A 26,515-nucleotide genomic window follows, 5' to 3' on the forward strand; every position below is an offset into this window, starting at 1 on the left:
TTTGAATATTTTTTGTTTATGCCTCCAAGAACAATAGAAATGAAAAGGGGGTCTGTTGTATGTACTTATGGGGTACACTTTTATTTGTGAAGGATTTTGCAGCCAGCCTCATATATGAATAACCTTATACTTTGACAGATAAAAGATGAAGGTCCAATGCAGGTGAGAAACTTTAATGGTACACACATTGCCTCATAATCAGTCAGAAACAGAACATTGGTTCACTCCTTTTAACCCACATCACGAGTTAAAGAGAACATTGCTAGGAGGCCTTCAATCTTCTAGAAGGGCATCATTTGTTAGGTCCTTTTTCTATGGCCCTTTTCCATTGCAAAAGAAGCAATGATTAGAAATGTTTCCCTCATGATAGGCTGTATAACAGATTCTTCTCTAAAGGCTACAGTTACGTAACAGACTTTAAATTCTCTTGTTAAAGTTATGATAGAATTGGCTGAACAGAGAAGTATCTGTGCAGCTGCTGGTGCTTGTGGCCTATGGAGAAATACATCAAATGAAAAGTATAGAGATTCATCGTAGGGGATTAACAAAGAGATTGCTTGGTTAAATGAGTAGGCTCTTTATCTAGCTCATTCTTTGATCTATTTGATTTTAGGTGGTTTGGTTTATGGGAACCCCAGGGAAGAAGCATACTCCAAACTCTTGGTATTATCCTCCCGATAGTCATAACAATAGTCTTGGCCAGGCGTGGTAGCTCATACCTTTAATCCCAGCATTTTGGGAGGCCGAGGCGGGCAGATCACCTGAGGTCAGGAGTTTGAGACCAGCCTGGCCAACATGATAAACCCTATCTCTACTAAAAATACAAAATTAGCCTGGCATGGTGGCACATGCCTGTAATCCCAGCTGCTCAGGAGGCTGAGGTGGGAGAATCACTTGAACCCGGGAGGCGGAGGTTACAGTGAGCCAAGATCACGCCATTGCACTCCAGCCTGGGCAAAAGGAGCAAAACTCCATCTCAAAAAATAAATAAATAAAAATAAAATAATAATAGTTTCCCTTGCACGCTGTATTCTCTCAAAGGTTTTAAATGGTTGCACGCAGCCATCTCTAGAATGTCAAATGGTCTGTCTTCAACTGGAATGACAAGAGCTGAAAGAAATGTGTGAACATGAGGACACCATAACCTATGAATGACGCACTGAGACCAGAAACCCAAAATGAAGGTAATTGAGAGTTGTGCTAAGGCCCTATTTTTTGTCACACTCTCACCTAAGTGAGAACCTGACCAAAAAGGGAGAATTTTTTAAAACAAAATTATGGGAGGCCATTGTTTCGGACTGAACTCATGCACTAGGCCCCAACAGACCAAACCAAACCAAACCAAAATGGAGCTGCTTGCATTAAGACGTTAAGGAAACACATAGATCCTAGAACAGACTAGGTTTTGTTTTTCTTCTGCAAATCTCTAGAAAACATTCCTGGAAGCATAGGTATCCACTCCCTGAAGTTCCCATTAAATCTTTTAACCAAATTCATTTCTTCTCGCCTAGAAACCATCAAGCTTCAGATGATCATGCAACAAAGGTTCCAGCCACTTCCAGACACCACTCCTCGCCATCAAGGAGCTACCCTGCCTCCACTAGACAGAGAGGGGCGAGAGTTCCGTGATTCCCAATAGGTAGGGACTATGCCCCAAGCCAACATGAAGCAGTTACAGAAGATAGACCATTGGTCCCTCTGCCTCCATAAAGATTTATGGGGATCACGTCTTTCTGGGGGGAAATGAGGCAGAATAGGGTCTGGAGGCAGGGACATAAGGCTAATTAACGCTGACTTCCTAGAACTAAATCAAATGGAAACACTTCATCTATGAAATATCCTCTCCATTTACATAGGGGGTTCACTAAGTAAATGACTTTACTTCACCCTCTTTATTTAATAGGGTGTACACCAAGTAATCAATGGAAACCTCTAGAGGGTATGTAAACCTCAGAAAATTCTGTAACGGGGCTCTGAGCCCCTATGCTTGGACCACTCCCACCCTGTGGGGTGCACTTTCATTTTCAATAAATCTCTGCTTTTGCTGCTTCATTCTTTCTTTGCTTTGTTTGTATGTTTTGTGTGTCTTTCCTTGCTTTGTTTGTGTTTTCTTTGTTCAAGATGCCAAGAACCTGGACACCCATCAACTGATAACACTTTTGGATTTTTACGGAGGCTTCCTTACTTAGGCGTGGTTGATTAAATCACTGGCCCTTGGTGATAGACTCAACCTTGAGTCCCTCTCCCCTTCCTGAGACTGGGGGTAGGGCTGAAAGTTCCAACTCTGAGCACAGGGCTGGTTCCCTCCCTGCAGCGAGCACTCCATCCTGTAGCCATCTAGATGGTCCAAAAAAATCACCTCATTAACATAAGCTGGGGTGTGTGAAAAGTGTTTATTATAAATAACAAAACACTGCCTTTTACCTTTAGTGCTCTGAAGCTGTCTTGAGCTGCTTCAGGAACCCAGGACAAAAGGCCATATATATACTTTAACAAAAGATTAACTTATTGTTCTAGTCCCATAGGAAGTAATGGGCTTAGAGGAGATGGGCCTGTAATCTTAGATGGAAATCAAAAAATATTCATCTTAGTAATACAGGTCACAAATGCCAAGGGGCCAGGCAGCTAATGAATGAATGATGACAATAGGTGCTAGGCTGTTTCTATTGTGATCAAGTATAAACTCCTCTTAATTACACTGTCTTTAAAATAAATGTCTGTGAGTAGCCCATTGGAATTGAAAACTGTAGTTTGTGTGTGTTTTTTAAAGCAATTGTGGTATTAAAGGAAAGGACAAATCCTTAAGAAAACGAACTAGGGGATTTAACTGACCACAGTTTTTTCTGAAGTGGATGCTCTGAGGTTTGCACATCTCATTCTGCATTATCATGCTGGCCTGGGGGAATGTGTACTCTTCAGACAACAAGCTTTTAAGAGACACCAACAAACCCAAGTGTCTGACGGAGGGGGCACAGGTTGCTGACAGGCTCTGAGGCCATCTATATGATAAATGAACGATTTCTCTAGCCTGGAAACAAACAATTGGAGCAGTCTTACTAGGTAAGTGAAGGAGCAGTGATTCTCTTAGTGTTTTCTCTTGGCAGAGGAGCTGAAATCCCACACCAAGTGGCCTAAGGGTTACCCATATTAAGTATAAAATTTGTCTGAAGCCTCTATTTATTTTTTAAGTTCTGTAAACTATATGAATTTTGCATTATATGCCTAACAAAACCATGTGTTTATTAATATAAAATAACATACTTCCCACCCATCTTCACATAAAATTGCTGTTAGGAATATGAATCGTTAAACTTTATTGAGTACCTACTATGTACCAGATACTACTCTAGGTGAGTGTTACAACTTTATGGGGGGGGAGGTGCTTAATTATCATACCCATTTTACAGATAAGGAAACTAAGACAGAGAGATGTTATGTCACAGAGCTTCAGGGGCAGAGTCAGGATGTGAAGCCAGAAAATCTAATATCAGAGCCTGTGCCCTTCACCACTCCACCAAAGCACTCTTCAAACTTCCATTGGTGCTCCAAAAGCCCAGGATAAGAGTTCAACATTGGACTTCAAATTAAATAGTAACTCCTACAGCTTAACTGTTCACACTGTAAAACAATAGTGCTCAGAATCATTTTCACATGCTACGCAAGATCTAAAATCAAGGTCAATTACTATGCAATTTCCTAATATAAACTAAGATTAATTTTTTCAAAAGATACTCAGCAACTACAGGTTGAAATGTTAATCAGGATAGCGATTTGACTGAATTTTTAAAATTGTATAGTCACCCCTCGGTATCTGTGGGGGACTGGTTCCAAAACCCACCAAGGATACCAAAATCCATGGATGCTCAACTCCCTGGCAAAAAACAACATATTTGCATATAAACTGTGCATACCCTGCCATATAGTTTAAATCATCTCTAGATTACTTATAATACCTAACACAATGTAAGCGATGTGTAAATAGTTGTTATACTGTATTGTTTTGATTTGTATTATTTTTATTATTGTATTGTTATTTTTTATTTTTTCTGAATTTTTTTTATCTGAGGTTGGTTGAATCTGTGGATGTGGAACCCATGGATCCAGAGGGCCGACTATAGTTCCATTTAAGCCCCAGAATCAACAGGCCAGCATGGTAATCAGACCTTCACGGGTCTCTGATTTTGGTTAATGATCACGAATCTTGTGGGTTCAAATGTTGTTGGTAGTGCTGCTGTCAGTGACATGGTTTTCCGGAATTGTGAGTTTCTGAACAAAACAAAGAGCAGTTATCCCTCAGGATCCGTGGGAGATTTGTTCCAGGACTCTCTAAGGATACCAAAATCTACAGATGCTCAAGTCTCATATATAAAATGGTGTAGTATTTGCATATAATCTACACACATCCTCCTAGGTATTTTAAATGATCTCAAGATTACTTAAAATATTTGACACGGTACATTGTAAATGCTATGTAAATATTTGTTACACTGTATGGTTTAGAAAATAATGACAAGAAGAAAAAGTCCATACATGTTCAGTGCCAACTCTGAGCACAGGGCTCGTTCCCCTGGCAGCCAGCACCCCATCCTGTAGCCAAAATTTTTCCCCAATTCCCTAAATATTTTTGATCTGGGGTTGGTTGAATCCAGGGGAGCAGAACCTACTGGAATGGAATCCGTGGATATGGAGGGCTGACTGTACTTTCAGTAGCTATACCAAACCCGGCAAGCTCCTCATGAAAAATCAACAATCCACTGTTCCTCCTCGGGCATCAACAGTTCATCCACATTAAAGGCACTGTGAATAAGGGTTACTATGACCTTGATTTTACTTTCTTTAAAATAATTCCAACCTTTTACAAAAATTAACCCCAAATGGGTCATGGCTGTAAACTTTAAACTTTTAGAAAAAAAATGTAGGAAAAATCTTAGGCATCTGAGGCTAGTCAAACGGTTCTCAGACTTGACCATAAAAGCATGATCCACAAATGTAAAAACTGATAAACTGGAACTCAGCAAAATTTAAAACTTGGTCTGCAAAAAACCCTAAGAAGATGAGAAGACAAGCTACAGACTTAAAAGAAAAATATCTGCAAAGCACATGACTAGTACCTAGAATATATAAAGAACTCCCAAAACTCAATATTAAAAAAAAAAAATTCAATTACAAAATGGATCAGACATGCACAGACATTTCACCAAAGAGGATATAAAGATGGCAAATAATCACACAGGAAGATGCTTAACCATATTAGCCATTACAGAAATATGAATTAACACTACAGTGAACTACCACTACTAGAAGAGCTAAAAATGACTCCAAATGCTGGGGAGGATGCTGAGAAACTAGATCTCTCCTACACTGCTGGTAAGAATGAAAAACGGCACATCCTCTTTGGAAAACAATTTGTGGTTATCTTTAAAAAGATATGTCTATGTTTGAATTCTGAATACAAAAATAATCTATTTTCACGGTCAATATTAAAAGTAAAAAAAATTACTAGTTTTCTTTATATGATGTGGCTACTACATGGACTAATAGACTGGGAAAGTCAATAGTAGGCCTTCCCCTAATTCAACAATAGTTTGTTCAAATCTGACCACAGCCCAAGAGGCTACTTAATCTATTTTGCTCCATTAATGAAGATGCAGTGACACTTGTCACAGAAGTTGAGGCACTCCAAACCGAGGCTGTCTTCCAAGATTCTGGTTCCCTCTACCAATCAAAACTGCATTTTTGACAGAAAAAATAAAATGGGTCTGGTTAGACAAGAGCACCTCCCACCCCTATTAAAAGAAGTGGGGCAGATATCTTCCAACAGCATGCCATGTGCCAGTATCTTCCCTTTAGTTCCATTCTTCACTCTCCTCTGTGCGGCAACAGGCTCCAGGAGATTTGGAGTGGGAGGGGCGGAAGGCAGGCTGGACTTTCAAGCTCCAGGAACTGCCAGCTCTCTTTACCTTCAGGGCTAAAGGGGGTGCTGGCGGCTACTGGCCTTCGAGTGCTACACCATCCTTCCTTTTCCTCAAAACAATGGTACTCAAACTGTGTCATGCACTTGACAGGTTTACGAAAGCAGACTGCAGGGCCCTACCCTAGGAGTTTCCCATAAGATAGTTCTGGGGTGGGGCCGCTCAGTAATTTGTATTTCCAGCAAGTTTCCAGGTTACTTCTGAGATAGTGAGAATACGAACTCTGTCATCTGTTTGTACATTGTCTTCCTATGAAACTCTTGTCTTAGGACTCTGAAACAGGCCAGATTTTTTTGGCATGAAGGAAAAGCCTGGCAATCAAGTTCTAGATAAAAGACTTCATGCTTAAATGCATTTTTCTGTCAAAGTGATATACTGATGATACAGGAGCTAGAAATTATTTAGACAGATAGTGAGGGTAAGAGAGTCCTCGGCAAGGTTTCCCTTTTAATAAAAAGCAGCCCCCAAATCATTTATTTTCTAACAAAAAGCGGCCTGAAAATCAAGCTACAAGCATAGATACACAAGTAAAAGCTTGCATAGGTGAATGCCGGCAGCTGTGCCAATGGGAAAGGGCTACCTGGGGACCGGGCACAGATAAGAATGTAACAGAGGAAGCCTGCTGCAACTGGTTAAATCCAAGATGGCCAAAAACTTGACTGAATGCATACTCTTGGCTGCATTATACCCCTATTACCATACAACTTCCCTGGGGAGACCGCCCACTCCCTGCCACGTACCTGAAGCCATGACAGTTCCACATTAACCACATTTAGTCAAGAAAAGGGTGGCGCCCTGATTCCGGGAACTGCCCGCCCATTTTGTGGAAACCCTCTCCTTTTATCATAGAATATTTGTGCCTTCATCATGCCTATCTGCATAGCGAGCCCTGACCACATTACACGCCTCTTTTGAGCACATCCACGCTCCTCTTTTGAGTGTGGACTTGCTTTCACTCTGCAACAAACCTTCTACATTTTCACTGTGGTCTCCCTTTGAAACTCTTTTGTGCAGAGAAGCGAAGAACCTGACCTGGCCTACTGGCAACAGTATCTTTCTCAAGCAGCTCTATTATGTGGCCACTCCAAAGGCAAATCTTTTTTTTTTTAAACATAGCACAGATCAATGCTGGACATTAGAATCATAACGTGTTCATACTAGAAAAAATCTCAGAGAGAATTTAGAGAGAATTCTCAAACTGTAGCATCAGAATTACCTGGAAGGCTTATTAGAACACAAACGGCTGGGCCCACTTCGGAGATTCTGATTTAGTGGGTCTGGGAGAGCCCAAGAATTGAACCAGGGACTACACTTTGAGAACCACTGCGCAACCTACTTGATTTATTGATGAGGAATCTGAGCTCCTTAGGTTTTTATATGCTAATGCTAAGCATTTTTTAAATGAATGGAAACTCTCCAATGTATCAATGTGAATGATACTTTTCTACACTTAGTTGATAAATTATAACTGTATGTTTTAAGTGGTACTTCAGAATGAAATATTTCACTGAAAGGTTTTCCTTAGTCTTCCCCTTTTCCAGTCTATGCCTTGTCCCTTTTCCATCTGCCCCCACAAACCCGCCACCAGTGGCAGGGCAGTGTTTAGGAACTGTCTATAGATGTGATACTGTCTAGATTTTACTGAACTCCTAAATTCTGTACACAGACAAGATCTGATTTTTCAATTGATAAAACGAGATTATCTACCTCAAACAAGTAGCATACTCAAAGATTTGCAAAAATTAAATGGCTTATATGTGAAAACACCTGTACAACTCAAGTAGGAAGATGTCAATGTCTTTATTTATTAACCTTGATAGGTTCCTTCCAGCCTCTGGGCCTTGATACAATGCTTCTCCTTCCACCCACTTTCCCTTTTGTTTTAGGCTTAAATATGACTTTCTTTGGCAGGGGTAGGTCCTCCGGTGATACTCTGTCTTCCAGCTCTGGTGCCCTGTCTTACAGAATGTGTCACAATTATACTTTAACGATTTGTGCAATGATTTGTATGATTTAGAGTTGTCTGCTTGGTTCTTCCCTAGCTCCTAGCACAGCATTTGATACACAGTAGGTACTTGTATTTGTGGAATACATTCCTGGCTGAAGATTAATTTAGTAGTGTATATGTATCAATCCTAAAATCAGTCCCAAAGTATATTTTAGTACCGTTTTGATCTCAAAAAACTTTAAAAACAGCATGTAATATTTTAAGTTGTGAACTTTAAATTATAATAAAAATGTAGTATCGAAGAATTATAAACAGTAGTATCCGTAGCAGGGATTAAGTTCTGAGCTCATTCAGTCTTTACCGTATAACACATCTGACAACGTACCTGACAGAAGCAACACACATTGAAGCACCATCTTCAAATGGCTGTGGTAGAGTACCATAGAAGACCAAAATCCCTTAAATTACCAGGGCAAGAACTATAAGGAACTCAAAAGCCTCCAGTTAGCTTCCTTTCTTTCGGCATTCTTTTTGCTGTGATGACCAAGTCTGAAATACAATTTCTCTACCCAGCCCCATCTCCTTTTCTGCCAGGTACAGCTGAACTAAGTTGGGCTAACAAGGCAGATGATGGGCTCCAAACTGTGCTGCATCTGTCTTTCTGGTGCCCCTCTTTATTACACCAATATCCCCAGACACAACCTGCAGGCCCAGAACAGTGCCTACTGCCAGCTAGAGCATAACCTGCTCATTCTCTCCACCACCAAGTGCTTTATGGGCCAGGACACAGCCTCCTGGGCAGTGGTCCTTGACCTTGGAATCTGACCTTGACACTGACATCGCTGGAACATTAGGAAAAATCCATGAGCCTTGGACTCCCTGGAGACCAGCTAAATCAGAATTGCTGCAGTGGGGCTGGGGCATTTTTCCAGTGATAAAGTCTTTCTCTACTCAAGAAATAAACTTAATTCTGATTGAGTCAGGGTTTCATGAATCAAGCTTCATAAATACTTATCCCAAATTATTTCACTTATATGTTGTAAGATGTTCCCATTTTTGTAAGTTTTATATTATTAACTAATTTAATGAGAAATGAAGTGTATCTGTTAAAACCTAATCAACTTGTTAAAAATATTCCGCAATCTAAACTGCTTTTACATCAATGAAAAGTTATAAAAATTAGCAAATCTGATAGCACCAATTCAATAAAGCAATTTAAAATTATCTAGTAGCACATTCTGTGAAACTTTGACAATATGATGTTATTTGGCTATGATATAATCATGTACTCCAATCATTTGAAAATGGTTGTTTAACTCAAAGGCAGGATTTTAAATGAAAAACAAATGGCCAGAAATACAAAGAACTAGGAATTACGAGACAACTCTGTTTCTAGGCTCTTCACCAACAAGTTCTTAGGCCCCCATCTCTCTACTTAACTATCATTTAGCAAATACACCATATGAATTGCATGGGTGCCGAGTCTGCTATAAGAATGAATATGTTCTCCACAACAATTTACATATTTATACATTTCTCTCTCCCTCTTTTTCCTTCTTTTTGGGAGTTCGAAACTTCTTGACTCTATAATTAGTAAATGTTATAAAACTGAACTTGCACATTATATCTGAACTGTTAAAAAACAAAATTTGAGGCTGGGTGCAGTGGCTCACACCTGTAATCCCAGCACTCTGGGAGGCTGAGGCAGGTGGATCACCTGAGGTCAGAGGTTCGAGACCAGCCTGGCCAACGTGGTAAAACCCCATCTCCACTAAAAATACAAAAATTAGCTGGGTGTGGTGGAGCGTGCCTGTAGTCCCAGGTACTCGGGAGGCTAGGACAGGAGAACTGCTTGAACTTGGGAGGCGGAGGTTGCAGTGAGCCAAGATCGCACCACTGTACTCCAGCCTGGGCGACAGAGGGAGACTCCGTCTCAAAAACAAAAGGAAACAAAATTTGAACAAATTTAAAGATGTAAACGGCTTTTATTAGCAATTCATGAATCTGGCAGCATCTCAACTAAAAATTTAGAAAAGGTGTTCTGATTAGCTGAGCAGAGGTGGGCTGAAAAGGGTTGAAGAAGCAAAAACAGAATAAAAGACAGATCAGTCATTTCAAAGCTACTTTCCTTATAGAGACAAAATGGAGGAGAGACTTCTTTATTATGCTGGCTCAGGTAAATCACGCCTCCTTGACTCCTTGCTGTGTATCTTCTGGATTTTTTGACAACTGGCCCATTTCTAAGTTGTTTGATTATGTGGCAGCTAGCACCAGCAACTCCATTCTGATTTGGCCTGGTCTGTTGGGCCTAGTACAGGGGTTTAATCTAAAACAATGGCTTCCTATACATTTCATTTAACAATACTAATAAAATACCGCTTTTATTTTATTTGTTTACATTGGAGTCCTGCTGCTAAGAAAAAAAAAGAAAAAACAAGGAGAACTCATGGCAGAATTTAAAGACCGAAAGCTACTAAAAATTGATAGCATTTAATAGTCCTGAATAAGTTGTTTCTAATTATAATTCAGCTACCAATTTCAAGGAGAAATGGAAATTTAGAAAGTTGAAATTATGAAATATGATTGCTGGGAAGTATAATGGGACAAAAATAAAAAAGCTGAATCTATCTTCACTGCCACTACTGCACTTCTACTCTGGACAACTGCAACCGATCCCTTCCAAAGTGGTTGCATCCTGGCCCACTCTACACCCACTTCCTTCTGAGAAACCAATCCACTTTCCTTAGGATACAGTCCAAACTCCTAAACAAGGCTTACCAAGGCCCTTCAAGATCTGACTCTCGGCGTCTTCTTACCTCTATGCCCCACCCCCCAGTCCCATTACCAGTCATTTTCCCACCACTCTGCTTCAGCTACCCTAGCCTTCTTTCTGGCAGTTCCTGTAAACAGCAAAGCATATTCTAGCATCAGAGGCTTTGCATTTCTAATTCTCTCTGCTGGCAAAATTCTCTCCCTAGATCTTGGCATGGCTGGCTCTTTGTCATTCAGATAGCTGCTCAAATGTCACTTCCTCAGAGACCTTTCCTATCTGTCTTAGTCCGTTTCCTGTTGCTTATAAAATAATTCCCAAAACTCGGTAATTTATAAAGAAAAATAATTTATTATCTAGTTTTGGAGGCTGGGAGAAGTCTAAGACTGACGGACCACATCTGGTGTCAGGAGACAGCACTGCAAAGTATCACGTGGCCAGGGGGCTGAGCAGGCTCACGTGTTGTCAAGTCTCTCATTAAAAAGCCACCAGTTCTACCTCCATGATAACCCATTAATCCATGAATAGATTAATCCACTCGTGAAGACAGAACCCTCATGATCCAACCACCTCTTAAAGACTCTACCTCTCAGTACTGCCACATTGGGGATTAAATTTCAACATGAGTTTTGAAGGGGACAGATATTCACACCATAGCACTACCTATCTAATTCAGCCCATCACGTCCTGGTCAAAATCGATTCCACCATTCTGCTCGATTTTCCTCATATAATCCATCCCTATCTGATAATTTTGTGTTTGTCTCCCCGAAATCACTATCTTGTTCACTGTTGTCTCCCCAAGGACTAGAACAGTGGCCAGTAAACACTTGCTAGATGAATAAAGTGCTTAATAAACATGTCTTGATCAGTCTATCTCGCATTTTCCCCACGACCCCTCTCCATTCATTCACAGGAACCCGCCAACGTTGCTATCCTTTCAGTAAAGTCCTTGGATCGGCATCCCTATCTCAAAGAGAGTCCCTTCTCCCACTTCAGGCGAGGCACTGCCAGCCTGGAAGCTAACGGGGTCTCAAGGACCGACAGCCGCGCCAAGACCGCGCACTTGCGTCTGAGAAGCGCTGAACAGGGGCGAAGAAACAAGGCACCCCTCTACTCGTTTCCTGGAGCCTGCCGCCCTCCCAACCTTAAGCCCTGAACCAGGCTCTCATTTGGCCGCACTCGTGCCTCCCCTGCTGCCAGCACGGCGACCGGTCCCGGTTACCTGCCTGGGTTCTATCTCAGGCGAACTCTCTTCACACCGCCATTTGAGGGAACACAAATGCCCGTTCTGGGCCACCGTAGTTCACAGAAAGTACAAGCTGGCACCTCCTCCCGCATGCGCAGAGACTGCCTTCGGCGTATGGTGTCTCTTAGCAACGACTTTGAGTCCCTCCGCTAGGGGCGGAGCCTCGGAAGCCACCACGGGGAAGCTGTAGGGGGAAGTGAGTGAGACCAATCGGAGACGAATCTCTGCCCCGTTCGGCACGCCTCCCTTAACTGTCGCGAATGCAAAGGCAACTTTACGGCAGGCAGAGGGTGGGGGCTGCCGGGGGTACGGAGGAGAGAAGGAAGCAACCAACCAACCAAGTCGTCCCCACTCCCCCCACCCCCACCCATCCCGGAGCTGGTTTACGGCTCCAGGCTCAGGCTCCACTGCGGCCGCTGATTGGTTGTTGAAGGCTTGGTCCCATCCCAGTGACCCCAAAGTGCTGGAGGGAGGGGGCGGGGGTGGCCCAGTGCAAAGTGCATCCCGAAAGCCCCCTGTCCGGAGACCCCACGGCTGGCACTTCGGGCCCCGTATGACCTGGGACCTCGCCGTCCCGAGACCTCCTGGGTCCCTCCGTAGCTGGAAGCCTCCGGCCCGGAGCGCGGCAGCCCCCTGCTCCGAGCCCTGGACCGGGACTGCCCCCCCACACCCGAGCCAGGACTTCCTCCCTGCCTCCCTGCACCCCTGCCCCAAGGCTGCCCGGCGGCCGGGATCGCCACCTCCTGCCTTCTCGGCTGTTCGGATATTCGCCGGGCTGGGGCCGTGAGGCACCGAGGAGGATCAGGAACACCAGGGTCCGGCCCTGCCTGGGGTATTTCTTCAATGGAGAAGTTGGTGAGTGTAGAGGAGGCTGAAAGGAGGAAGAGAAGCAGCAGCTGAGGAGACAGGTAAAGTCCTTTACTTCCCCCGAGGGGAAGAGTGCTGGCTGGGAGGGTAGGAGGGAGGAAAATCTCTGCTTTTTCTTGCCTGCCCTTGCCACTCTCCAGCCGCTTTCCTGAGCTCCCCCTTCTTCACAGCACCCCCACCCCCCCACCCCTGAGGCACTACACCACTCACTAGTTTCTGTTTTTCTAGGTTTGAGCTGGCTGAAGAAGACGCGAAAGCAGGAAGGGGTCTGCCCACCTATCAGAGAAGCAGAAGGCACAGTGCCTCTGACTAGCATCGTCTATAAAGGTAATGAGCCAGCCCTCCCCTCCCCCATTGTTTATTCCTGGCCCCTAGCTCATTAAGCAGTGGTTTATTTTCAGGGTGGTTGCCTGGGAATGCAACCTTTCCTAACCCCCCCACCCCCACCCCTAGTTTCCCAGGAAAAACAAAAACATTACCCGTGCCTGATACTTAACATTTTATAACTTCTCTACCCAGGAACGTATTTTCCCACTTTCTCTCTGTACAGTGTGTTTCTGTGTTTTTCATTATCTTTTGGTACAGCGTGCCATTTACTCTGCTCTGAGGCTTTGAGACCTTTTTGTAGCTACTCTCCCTTCCTTACTCTCATAGGAATTCCTCAATTCCTTGTTAATTGCTTGTTAATTCTGAATAACTTTCCTTTTTAATTAAACCACAATTTACTGTTTTCCCCCTTACTGTTTCCTATCACCTTTCTTCTACCTGCATCAGAAAAATCTTTTGAGTTATCTAACTGACAACGATTTGTTAGAGAAAGGTAAATTATTGACCTGAGATTTATGAGTTTCAGAAAATAGTTTGATTTTATTTCCTACTAGAAAGCCAACCTGTGTACCTTAAGAGTGTGAATGGTATGAAGGCAACATTATTATCCTGAAGCACTTAGGCGTAATTAACTCTTTGGGCTTTCTGTGTGTTTGTGTGTGACAAATGTGGATGGGCTTTGAAACTTACAAAGATACAATGTTTCTTACACCTCAGATTTTCTAGAAGAACTTTTAAAAATTTACACAATATCTTATTAATTATTTGACTCAGGAATTTAAAAACAGGAACCTTTTGGTGTGTTTACATGTCTGGGTGTTAATTTTAGCACTCTATAAAAAAGATTTCTCATTTTAAAACCTTTACGTAGAGTTTGCTGGATTGAAATTTAAGCATCTAATTCATGTGATCACATTTCTGCTGCCATATTTTGTTGCTGCTTCTGAAAATGCTCTGAAAATAAACTTAGGACTTTAGTGTAATTCCTAAAGAGGGGTTATAAGCATGGAAATTATACAAGGTTTAATTCCAAAATTAGCCAAATGGATGACTTTTCTAACATCCAGTAGCAAAAGTATAAAGTGACTTGTTAATCTGAGTTATTTTAATATCCCAGATTGTTTAGGGAATTTTTGTTATAAGGAAGTGCTTAAAATAGCAGAAGTTAATATTTTTGGTTTCCTATGTTCCACTGGACTTTCTGCTCTCCACAAAAAGAAATTAGTATCTTTACTGATTCTGTTAATTCTTAAGACATAGCTAAAGAGATAAAGACATAGCTTTTAAGGGGATCTGAGGTATACATATTCTTGAGACATGGAACTGCATGCCAAAAGAAGAGATTCTAGGGAATAGGATTTAGAATCAGTATCTACCAATGACTGTTCCCTGGTGAAAATTTAGGGCAGCTTTTGTATGTATATGTAGGGAATCAGGAGTACTTGACTACATCATTTCAGTAAAAGCTAAGCGGAAATCTTTAAAGGCTAATTTTTATTATGTAAGTATGGAAGTTGCCAGGGAGATGGCCTAATGATTACTTCAGAACTTTTAAAAAATGCTAAAATATTTAAAGTATGTTTTAAAGATCAAAATGAAGTACTGTGTTTGTATTCAAACCTCTCAGTTAAATATTTTTTCAGCTTTAGATGTAACTCTAGGATGCTTTCATTTCTAAGGAGTAGTTTCACCTGAGATGGTAAAGGGAGGGAGTCTGGCTAGTCCAGCATATAAGGTAAGAGAGGACAAGGCTTTACTGTAGCTCTCAGCCAGTTCATTCTCATTGCTCAAATAGTATTTCATGGATCATCTCATTTTTTAATAGTTTTTCTAAGATTAGGGAATATATGTAAATTGTCAACATCTGTCACGTTTCTAATATCAGAATGATTGAGAGTATTTGGTCTAGATTATACCAGGCATTTAGAATATTTAATTTGAGTATTTATTTACCAACATGGCTAGTTAGGTAGCTTCCATTTTTTAACCTGGCAGTTAGCTTTGTATTAATTCTATTGCCAGTCATGTGGCTTAAAAAAAATCCAATTTATTTCGTCACCAAATATAGATTTATAATCACATAGGGAGAATAATTGATTTTAATCAAAGATATGCAATGATGCATCTTTAGTATACTGTGGCCAGTACTTATGTTCTTTACACATAAAGTGATGTCATTTACAATTATTTAATACTATGACACATACAGTATCTCTTTAATTTGTTCACATTTAACTTTGGTGACATAGAGATACACACCATCCCTAAAAAGTCTAAAGCCAGGTATCATTTATATTGGCATATCTATTACCTGACTTTCAGCCTTCCACTTCATAATCAACTGAATGCACTCCTTACGTAGGATGATTGTCTCCTTTCTTGATAACTTTCTAGGAACTGACACATGAGGCTGCAAAGATGGTGTTGGCAGACCTAGGTTAATAAGATAATATTGACAGGACCTCATCGTTATAATACTTGTGATTTAAGCTTTGAGTTGGGTCTGGATAAGTGAATTCTAAAATTTCTTCTGTTGAAAATTATTGGTTTCTCTGCTGGGATTTATGTGGGTCATGGATAAGTTGTGCATGGTAATAAATCCTTATGTTATATGGAGGCCCAGTAATTTGGAGGAAATACTAATATCTTTATTTGTTTTGGATCATAACCACTATGCTATACTTTGTTGAGTGACACTAAAATAACACTTATACTTTATTTTGGGTTCCAGGCTCCTGATCATATCAGTAGAGCTTGTGAACAGGCATCTCAGCCATGTTCTCCCTTTTGGTAGGTCCGTGTAGTGTTTTTGCATCCATCTGCACTCTTAGGTCTTGTGAATGTGAACCATTGAAGGATTTTTTTTTTTTTTTCTCAGACCCAATGTCATCGGAGTTGCTGATTGCATTTATTTTCTTAGCAGCATGTATTTTTGTTTACTTTGCAAAGAAATGCTTATTTCTTTCTTTGAGTAGCAAGCCAATATCTTGTTTCTAAGTTTATGTGACATCAGAAAGCACAGTTCAATTTACATCACTTAATCAAAAATGTGTGGACTTTTAATGATAATAATATGCAAAAAGTCATTAATGTCTAATCATTTATGCCAAAGGAAATTTGGGAAATATGGTCAAATTTGGTGAAGGTTTTGTAACTTTGGACAGGTCTTAAGCATATTTTGTTTTATGTTTATTTTCTTCACACTGTTCTATCATATAGACTTTTAACTGTGAAGCAAGAAGTTTTGGGTTTAACTAAATGAACTTCAGTTGGCATCTATATGGAAATTAGTTGGTAATGTATTTGAATTTCTACAGTAGTAGTTTTTAATATGGTCAATAGTATTAAAGCTTGGAAGCCTAGATTGTTTTCTTTTGACCCCAAGTGGAAAAGAAAGTCTTCCTTGTTTGTTTGCTTTTTTTTTCCTTCTGACTGTGAAACCTAGAATAAAATTTCCGAAGATCATACCCTCAGAATATCAGTAGCTCCTGAGTCCACAAAAACATTACTAAACATACATAACTTAGAAAATTACCTCCTGGCCGGGCGTGGTTGCTCACACCTGTAATCCTAGCACTTTGGGAGGCCGACGCGGGCGGATCACAAGGTCAAGAGATCGAGATCATCCTGACTAACATGGTGAAACCTCGTCTCTACTAAAAATACATGAATTAGCCGGGTGTGGTGGCACGCTTCTGTAGTCCCAGCTACTCAGGAGGCTGAGGCAGGAGAATCGCTTGAACCCTGAAGGCAGACGTTGCAGTGAGCTGAGATCACACCACTGCATGGAGCGAGCCTCTGTCTCAAAAAAAAAAAAAAAAGAAAAAAAAATTACTTCCTTTGCTATTTTCCTTTTCATTTTATAGGTGACTTCCATGAGCTATCGTTTTTTAATAAACTCCCTGAGGGAAAATAGGCTTTCTTCCATTCTCATCTCTGGACTTCCTCTGTTGTTTTTTAATAGACATCTTTACCACTGGATATTGTGTTTGCTTTTCAGCTCCATAGTCTTTTCTTCATTTATACACATGTGACTCGACTCTGTCAGGCGCAGCTCTCATAAAGTAACACCAAGAGGAAATTACTTGTTGATGCTTTTGACTATTTGGGGTCTTTTGTAATAAATTATTGTCTGTCATAATTCAAAGCAGTGCAGCTGACAGGGATCATGTGTGCATGACGTGTGTATGTTTTTTTCTGGTAAACATGGATGCACTAGTACATGCAGGGAGTAGTTTTTTGGTTTAAACCTGTGGTTATTGTTTATAGCACTTGGTATTTTCAGAAAAGAGAAAAATAATCTTAAAATGTCTGGGATTTTAAGAAATTCATTTTAAGTATGCAGAACTCTATTGGAATACCACCTGGAGGTGCTACCTGCGACCAGACCCTATCACTGTGCCAAGTACGTGTCAAGCATTCCATAGACATTTGTTTGTTTGACTGAAGGAGCTCATATGAAATTAGCACAAGTTGCTACCGCCTGTGAATCTTTCTTGTGGGGAGAAATAGTTTCGCCACTTCGTCTTTTACCACCAGGCCTTTTCTTGATATTGTTAATAAATTAACACCATTTCCTATTCTGCTCAGCTCTCATGCTCTCTTCCCTGTACTTCCAGCTGCCTCCGTGGAAGTGGCAGTGGATAGTTGGAAGCCAGCAGCAACCACAAGGATTCTTCAGGCTTGAAGCTATGTTGGGTCATTTTTACTTCTTATGGGAAGTAAGGGGTGCTGAGGGCACACTTAGAAGTGAGATGTCCAGTGATGTTCACTCTTGAAATGTAGATGTAGCTCGTAAAAAGTGGTGGCATATTCATTTGTGGCAATGTGTGAGGCTCATCATTGGAGACACTGATTTGCATTTTAAAATAAACTTTATTATAGGAAAGCTTTGGATTTACAGAACAATTACAGAGGCTGTGCAGAGTTCCTACATGCTCGATACTCAGTTTCTCGTATTAACATCTTAACATATATGTTTGTCACCACCTTGAGGAGGGACTGTCTACACAAATTATTTGGAATTCTGAACAACAGATGTGTTTCTCCCCCTTTATTTATCAAATGAGTTATTTGTATCAATGTGAACTCTTGATATCCGCTTTGTACTTTGTCATCTGGTACTGTTTTAAGTATTGCTGCAGTTGTTCTCTCTTTGGCTATTGAGGGATCTTTCAGTTGGCTCCTGTGTCCCTTTGACCTCCCCCACCGTGGTGTCTTTCTTTGAGCACCTCCTTACTTTCTGGCACCGTGTGATGTTCCAGTCTTAGAATCAGCCATTTGTATGAGGATCGCTTTGCACGTTTCACAGCTTGTTTCGTAGGAGTTGTTCTGATCTTGTCGGCCTCATTTATTTAGAAATAATAATGGAATTTTAAAACAAATTTTATTTCCAAGGGCAAGTTGGCAAACTCTTTACCTTCCTTGAAGAGGTTTGACAAGGAAAAGTAGATGAGAATAGAGGAAAAGAGAGAAGTAGACTATACCAATTTGGATTGGTTGAAAATTCTGGTGTGCAGCCAGCAGGACATACAACTGCCGCGGGCCAGGTTGCTAAGTGGCCCGACCTTTTCTTGTCTGAAGGTTTAAGTGATGCTTACCCACCATCAGGGGATGAATTAGTAGTTCTCCCAATATGTAATTCCTAGAGTTTTGTGTGGAAGTCACTTTGTGTCCTTAACCTTGTTAGAATTAACAGAGCTGGAATTTAATTGACACGAAGAAAGATCCCTTTTCTTTTAGTTGTAGAGAGAGTTTATTCAGAATTCACATGGGGAACCTGGCAAGGCTGTTGTTAATGTTTTATCTAGTTTGGTATATGCATAAAGGAATAACAATTTCAAAGTGATTGACTTGATGCCTTTAGGGCACATGAAGAAAATGCATTTAAAGACACAGTCTCCTTTTAGTTGTCATAGATTTTATTTTAACCCAGGCCACCTACTATATTTAATGCACATGTATTCTCATTTGAGTGCTGTTTAGAAAGTGCAGGTGACTAATGGTGTCAGTTAAAAAGTAATTCAGATAAAGCAAGTCTGAAATTGTATTCTCAATAGAGGACAATGAAGAATCTGTGCTTGCATCCAAATTCCAAATATGTGATTTATTATTTTTTTTATTTGCTGTTTCTCAAATAGCTGCATTTTGGGGGGAAAAGCCTGAAACTAAATCGTATTTATTGGAGATGAACCTATGTAACGAGATTATTTTCTGTAAGAGTTGATCTGAGTTCTTTCTCTGCTCTATAGATTTATTGTAAAGCACTGAAGTTTACATTCATCAAAAGGTAGACTATGCAGACAGCTATAATTATTATTTTAAGGAATTTTCCTATGATTGTTATTTTTATTTGTTTTTAGGTTAAGAAGGCTTTTTTGCTTTGCAGCCTGGACATACTTTGAAGCCCCTCCCCACGATGCTGTGTGTGCACAATGGTTATTAGGCAATCCGTACATCAGGAGAAGGGACACTCTTCCATAAGGTAAGGTGCCTCAGGGTCATCGGTCATCTGTGTTGTTCTGGGGGAAAACTCATTTAACTTTTACTTCTCTCTTAAATCAGTTAATGTATACTAAATGCGCCACTCACTAAAGACAACCCAGGTTTGTTTTGATATTGTTGCAGTCTTTTTCTTGCATGGTAGACCTCGTTTAAGTGCCAACATAATCACTTAATTAAAAAGAAAATCTGTTAAGGATGATTGTGAGCATAGTACATTTCCATTAATTCCTTCAGATGGTCTTCAGCATTTTCTCTCATAACAGAATAAGCAAAAACCTATTCTGAAAGGATTCTCATTTTAAAATTTCTAAGAAAGGACAATTTTTGTGAAGGAATTGAGAGAAGAAATAAGAGGTAATCTTGTGGCCGGGCGCGGTGGCTCGCGCCTGTAATCCCAGCACTTTGGGAGGCCGAGGCTGGTGGATCACAAGGTCAGGAGATTGAGACCATCCTGGCTAACACGGTGAAACCCCGACTCTACTAAAAATACAAAAAAATTAGCCAGGCGTGGTGGCAGGCGCCTATGATCCCAGCTACTTGGGAGGCTGAGGCAGGAGAATGGCGTGAACCCGGGAGGTGGAGGTTGCAGTGAGCTGAGATCGTGCCACTGCGCTCCAGCCTGGGTGACAGAGCAAGACTCCATCTCAACAAAAAAAAAAAAAAAAAAAAAGAAAAAAGAGGCAATCTTGTTTATTCCCATATTTCTCTGAGGAAATAGCTATTTGTGGAAGTAGCTTGATATTTTTAAATTTGAGCACTTAGTCGTGATACTTATGAGTAAGTAATGACACCATTTTCTATGTATAAAACAACATAGGATGTTTGTATTCCTTAGTTGTAATGATTTGACTTAAGTTAGGCCTAAGTTTACCTTTGTACAGTCTATAATAAGTATTGCAAGATAGATGATTGTTGGTAGCAAGATTATCCTGATATGTCTAACCTACATATGAGAACAGAAATGTCTTTAAAGGGCTTAATCACAGTTTAAAAAATGTTTAGAAACAAAGGGACTACTAGTTAAGAGATGAGTCTAATCTATTCCTTCCAGTTAGCACACCTGGAGTGGCTTTCTGGAAGCTTGTTAGTTTTCTGTATGTAGTTAAAAGCTTAAAAACACACTAAAAATGTTTTTGTATACATACATGTAAGATGCAACTTTTTACCATTTCACTTGGGACTGTTCCTGTTTCCATAAAGGAGGTCTCATTTTACTTCTTATTTTAATTTTTTAGACAGGGTCTTGCTCTGTATCCCAGGCTGGAGTGCAGTGGCACAATCACAGCTCACTGCAGCCTGGACCTCCCAGGCTCAAGTGATCCTCCTGCTTCTATCTGCCGAGTAGCTGGGACTACAGGTGCACACTACCATGCTTGGCTAATTTTTTAATTTTGTATTTTTTTGTAGAGACAGAGTCTCACTGTGTTGTCCAGGTTGGTCTTGAACTCCTGGGCTCAAGTGGTCCCTTCTGCCTTGGCCTCCCAAAGTGCTGGGATTACAAACGTGAGCCACTGTGCCTGGCCAGATATTTCATTGTATATTGGGTTTTAGTACAGTCCTCTTTTGTGACCTATTAGAGAGTATAAGAATTCACTGTACTACTTTTCCTTTTAGTAATTTGATCATGTGGTTAATCACCAGATTGTTTAGATTCTTTTTTTTTTTTTTTATTTGAGACAGAATTTCACTCTGTTGCCCAGGCTGGTGTGCAGTGGCGCAATCTCAGCTCACTGAAACCTCCACCTCCCGGGTTCAAGCAATTCTTGTGCCTCAGCCACCCAAATAGCTGAGATTACAGGCATGTGCCACCACACCCGGCTAATTTTTGTATTTTTGGTAGAGACAGGGTTTCACCATGTTGGCCAGGCTGGTCTGGAGCTCCTGGCCTCAAGTGATCCGCCTGCCTTGGCCTCCCAAAGTGCTAGGATTATAGGTGTGAGCCACTGTGCCTGGCCTGATTGTTTAGATTCTTAAGGTTTTAAAATATATCGCTACTTCTTTTTTTTTTTTTTTTTGAGATGGGATCTTGCTCTGTGGTCCAGGCTGGATTGCAGTGTTGCCATCATGGCTCACTGCAACTTTGAACTCCTGGGCTCAGGTGATCCTCCCACCTCAGCCTCCTGAGTTGCTGGGACTATAGGCGTGTACCCGGCTAGTAGTATGCACTGTCATTAGTAAGGTTTACTGATTTAGCAAATGGAATGTTCTGTGATATTTAATAGACACATTATCAGGAACCAGTTATTCTAAATTTTACATTTTCTACCTTCTCTTCTTAAAGGCTGATCCCCGTAACCTAATGAATCCTTTGTAAAAAGTGGACTCAGCTAGGATGTTACACCATCATTGTCGAAGGAACCCTGAACTCCAGGAAGAGTTGCAGATTCAGGCTGCGGTGGCTGCTGGGGATGTCCACACAGTGCGAAAGATGTTAGAACAAGGCTATTCTCCAAATGGCCGAGATGCTAATGGCTGGACTCTGCTTCATTTCTCTGCAGCAAGAGGAAAGGAAAGATGTGTTCGAGTTTTTCTAGAACACGGAGGTGAGTTTTGTGGAAGCAAATCTTTTTCCCCATGGAGAAACATAAATTATGTTTAGTTTAAAATGTGTCTATTTGTAATTTTTAATGCTTCTCTTCTGTTAATACTCAACATCTTATTCTCTCTCCTTTGTGAAGATTTGCTATAAGTGTATCTTTTTGTTTAAAACCAGATTGTTTAAAAGATCAGTTTTATGAATGGATTCTTTTCCCTGAAACTGTAGTTTCTGTACAGCCAGGTTTGCCCAGGTTATTTCAGCTAAGCAACCTTTCTTCAGGTTGTCCAGTTGCTTTTGTTTCGGAAGCAAAAGTGGCTGTGGTATACCCATAATTAGAGAATTGCACACGTTTCCCCTGTTGATTATTGCCCAAGCATATAGACCGAGCACCCGTCCTTTAAACATCACGGCCTAATGATACCCTATCCTTATCTTTTTGTTTCAAATGCTTTCCTTTGTTATTTTAGAGCACTTGTTTTTTCCAGAAACTGTACATAGTTTGTAGGTATACTATAAGAAGATTGGTTATCTGAGATCTAATTTTGTATAAATATGTGCAGTTGGAAACTATATTTGACATATTAATGTTTTTGCTTTGAAAAACTGTTCATTCCCATGGTTTTTAAACCAATGATTGTCCAAAACTACTTTCTCCAGTTGAATTTCAGCCTACTTTATTTTCCTAGAGACGGGTTTTTTATATATTTGATCATGTATACCCACATTATCTCTGTAAGTTACGGTTGAAAGCAGCTTGATTGGGGACTCAAATTACATACGTGCCATTCTAGGGCTTTAGTTGCTCATTAGAAGTGATTTAGTTTCCTTCCTAAGGTGCACTTTGTTACAGAACTAGCCAAACTGACTTGCATTTTGAGGTGCAGAAAAGTGTTGGAAGTTCTAGAATATTCTTATGAGGGCCATGTGGATAATGTGAATAGATGAATACAAAGGCTAACGGGATGGACTATGGCAAGGCGTGCTAACACTGAGACTAGGCAGAGCCACATGGCCCAGGGGCCCTGAAATGGGAACTATATGCCTGAAATAGTTGACCATTGTCAGAACCCAGAAATTCTCTGGCCTGTGCCCACTTTGTAGCTTGTCTTCCATGTCATTTCACCTTACAACACGAAAACTTCAGTTCTGAAGTTGAAGAAAGGGAAATAGAAGTGGAATGCCAGGAAAAAGATCTGTAAAAACTAAAAGGTGGGTGTAAAGTCAGAACGGTTGAAATTCTATGCAGGGCTTCATAATATGAAGACCAAGATCAGGGCTCACAATGTTTATTCCACCTAGTCCTGTTGCTTTTCACTCCTGCCAGCCTTAACTTTAAAAAAAGTTAATAAAAGTTCTGTTATTCAAGTAATACATGAATATTGTCTCTTTCAAACAAAGCAAATCTTCAGTTAAATTATACAAATAAAGCCACAGTCCCCTTTGACTAACCCCTAATCCTTGTCCGTCTGCCTCTGTGTGGATGTAACTGGGTATACATTTGGTTTAGTGCTTATCCTTCTAGAGTATTTCCTGACACTATTACATGGACTCATAGAAATTCAGTCATATGGCCAAGCGTGGTAGCTCAGGCCTGTAATCCTAGCACTTTGGGAGGCCGAGGTGAGTGGATCGCCTGAGGTCAGGAGTTTGAGACCAGCTTGGCCAACGTGGCGAAACTCCATCTCTACTAAGAGTAAAAAAATTAGCTGGGCATGGTGGCAGGTGCCTATGATCCCAGCTACTTGGAAGACTGAGGCAGGAGAATCACTTAAACCCAGTGGGTGGAGGTTGCAGTGAGCCGAGATCATGCCAGTGCACTCCTGCCTGGGCGAAATTGTGAAACTCTGCTCAAAAAAAAAAAAGAAAGAAAGAAAGAAAAATTGTGTCGTATTATGTTGTGTGTGGTTTTGAACATCAATGATAATACTGACTGTATAATTCTACAACTGTTATTTTTTATACAACTATGTGACTTAAAGACTTTTTAATAGCAGGAGTCTGCAGACTTGTTCTGTAAAAGGCCAGATAGTAAACATGACAGGCTTTGTGTGCCGTACTGGCTTTTGTAACTACCCAGCTCTACTGTCGTAGCCTGGAAGCAGCCACAGATAGTATGTAAACTAATGGGTGTGGCTGTGTTCCAATAAAACTTTATCGAAACCAATGGTGGGGGGAAAAAAAGAAAAAACCAGTGAGGGGCTTAGGGGCTGTAGCAGGAGTGTCCAATCTTTTGGCTTCCCTGGGCCACGTTGGAAGAAGAAGTGTCTCGGGCCACGAATAAAATGCACTAACACTAACAATAGCTGATGAGCAAAGAAAAAGCAAAAAAGTCTTATAATATTTTAAGAAAGTTTATGAATTTGTGTTAGGCTGCATTCAAAGCTGTCCTGGGCTGCGTGCCCGCCGTGGCTGCAGGTTGGACAAGCTTGGGCTATAGTTTCTGAATCTTTCTCTCTGTATATATGTATCTAGTTACGTGCAGCATAAGGACATTTTGCTCAATCATGGACCCCATTTACAATGGTGGTCCCATAAAATTATAATACCATGTTTTACTGTACCTTTTCTATGGTTAGGTACACAAATGCCATTGTATTACAGTTGCCTGCAGTATTCAGTACAGTAACATGCTGTACAGGCTTGTGGCCTAGGAACAGTAGGCTGTATGATATAACCTGGGTGTGTAGTACCCTGTGCCATCTAGGTTTGTGTGAGTGCATTTTATGATGTTCACACAAGAGCGAAATCACCTAACAACCTAGTCCTCAGAATGTATCCCTGTTGTTAAGCAGTGTATGACTGTACATCTATATATATTTTAATAGCTTTATTGAGATGTAATTCACATGCCACGGAATTCACTCATTTAAAGTGTACAGTTAATGGCTTTTGGCATATTCATGGAGTTGGATATTCATCACCACAGTCCATTTTAAAACATTTTCATTACCCCCAAAGAAACCTTCTGTTGGTTCTATTAATACATATTGATTCACTCTTCTTTTCAGCTGCTGAATATAGTATTGATAGGTATGGATACACTGTCATTTGTTTATTCTCTTTTATTTTTTGAGAATGGCTGAAATTTTCACAGCAGGAGATTTTGTTTTTTGAAAAGGTAGTGCATACATACATGGTTAAAAAGCAAATTAAAGCTACTATAGACTGATCAATGAGGGGCAAATCTCCAACTTTTAGCCCCAGTCCCTTACTCTTCTTCTAGAGGCCGTCTCTTTCACCGGCTTCTTTTGTACCATCCAGAGATAGTCTATGCATGTAGGCAGAAATATTTTTCCATTTTCTACCTTGTAGCCAGCTCCCTTTTTAAAATGTCCTGTTCCTCCTCTTCATTTTTTCACATAACAGTTAATTTAGTGATAGTTCCTTATCTGCATAGGACTCTGTCTCAGATTCCATCGTATGGATGTAATTTATTTACACTTACTTTTTATTGTTGGACCTTTTAAGTTTTCATTTTTCTGCTACTAGAAACATTACAGAGAATGTCCTTGAATGATCATGTTACATTATGTCAGAGTTTATTTCTTGACAAACTCCTAGAAGTGCATTTGCCAAGTCAACATTTTTTATGGATATTGGCAAGTTGTCCTCCGAAGAGATTGTCATCATTTTATGTCCTTACTGGCTGGGCAGGATAGTGCCTGTTCACCTGCCTTTGCTAGTGATGTACTTACCAGATGGTTTTTCTCTTTCCTGGTGTGATATGCCTGCCTCTCTTTTTTTTTTCTTTGAAAAAATGACATATGAGTAACAAACATTGCAAGACTGGGCTTTTTGTCTTACTGATTTGTTGGAATTGTTTATATATTCTCCTTTGTTCGATGTTGCAATGTTTTCTCTCTTTTTGTAGTTTTTTTCACATTCTTGTTTTTGTTGTCGGGCAGAAGTCTACATTTCAATGTAGGTGAATTATGGTTTTCTTTAGCCTTATCGTTTGTGCCCTTGGTGTCTTGTTTAGGAAATATACCGCAGGGTCATTATTTGCCTCTATTTTCTACTAAAATGGTTTATGATATTTAGCTTTTTAATCTGTTCAGAATTGGCTTTGGTGTATATGAGGTAGCCTGGCACAGTTTCACTTTTTTCCCATAAAGATAGCCTAAATCATGCCTTCTTTCTTCATTACCGTGCACTAGGTCAGATATAAGGTTTTCATATATGTGTGGTTCCATTTCTGAGTTTTTATTTAAAACAACAAATATTTTGGATAAGCCATGTATTTGTTTTTATATAGCACCTTTTACCTGATACCCTTTCCCTAGTAGAATAAGAGATTCAGAAAGTGTTTCACCCAGTATATTATGAACCAACTTAGAAAA

The 26,515-nt window shown here is 40.4% G+C and overlaps 2 protein-coding genes across 4 annotated transcripts in view; one reads left to right on the plus strand and one right to left on the minus strand.

Annotated features, from left to right (window-relative positions):
- Positions 1-12,237, minus strand: part of LINS1 (lines homolog 1) — a 33,401-nt gene extending 21,164 nt beyond the window's left edge. Inside the window, exon 1 of one of the 2 annotated variants that reach the window (XM_009250211.4) lies at positions 11,919-12,237. The gene's annotated coding sequence lies outside the window, so the exon portion shown is untranslated. Of the gene's footprint in view, positions 1-11,914 lie in introns of both variants that reach the window. The other variant, XM_054531947.2, reaches the window with a different exon arrangement.
- Positions 12,238-12,372: 135 nt separating this feature from the next.
- ASB7 (ankyrin repeat and SOCS box containing 7) overlaps positions 12,373-26,515 on the plus strand; it is a 48,482-nt gene continuing 34,339 nt past the window's right edge. The window contains exons 1-4 of one of the 2 annotated variants that reach the window (XM_024232231.3): positions 12,373-12,846; positions 13,034-13,132; positions 19,521-19,616; positions 21,918-22,179. In XM_024232231.3, coding sequence (XP_024087999.1) covers positions 21,969-22,179 — 211 coding nt within the window. In that variant the 5' untranslated portion in view covers positions 12,373-12,846; positions 13,034-13,132; positions 19,521-19,616; positions 21,918-21,968. 2 annotated transcript variants of the gene reach the window in all.

The sequence above is a fragment of the Pongo abelii genome, chromosome 16, assembly GCF_028885655.2.
Source record: "Pongo abelii isolate AG06213 chromosome 16, NHGRI_mPonAbe1-v2.0_pri, whole genome shotgun sequence".
Classification (NCBI taxonomy): domain Eukaryota; kingdom Metazoa; phylum Chordata; class Mammalia; order Primates; family Hominidae; genus Pongo; species Pongo abelii.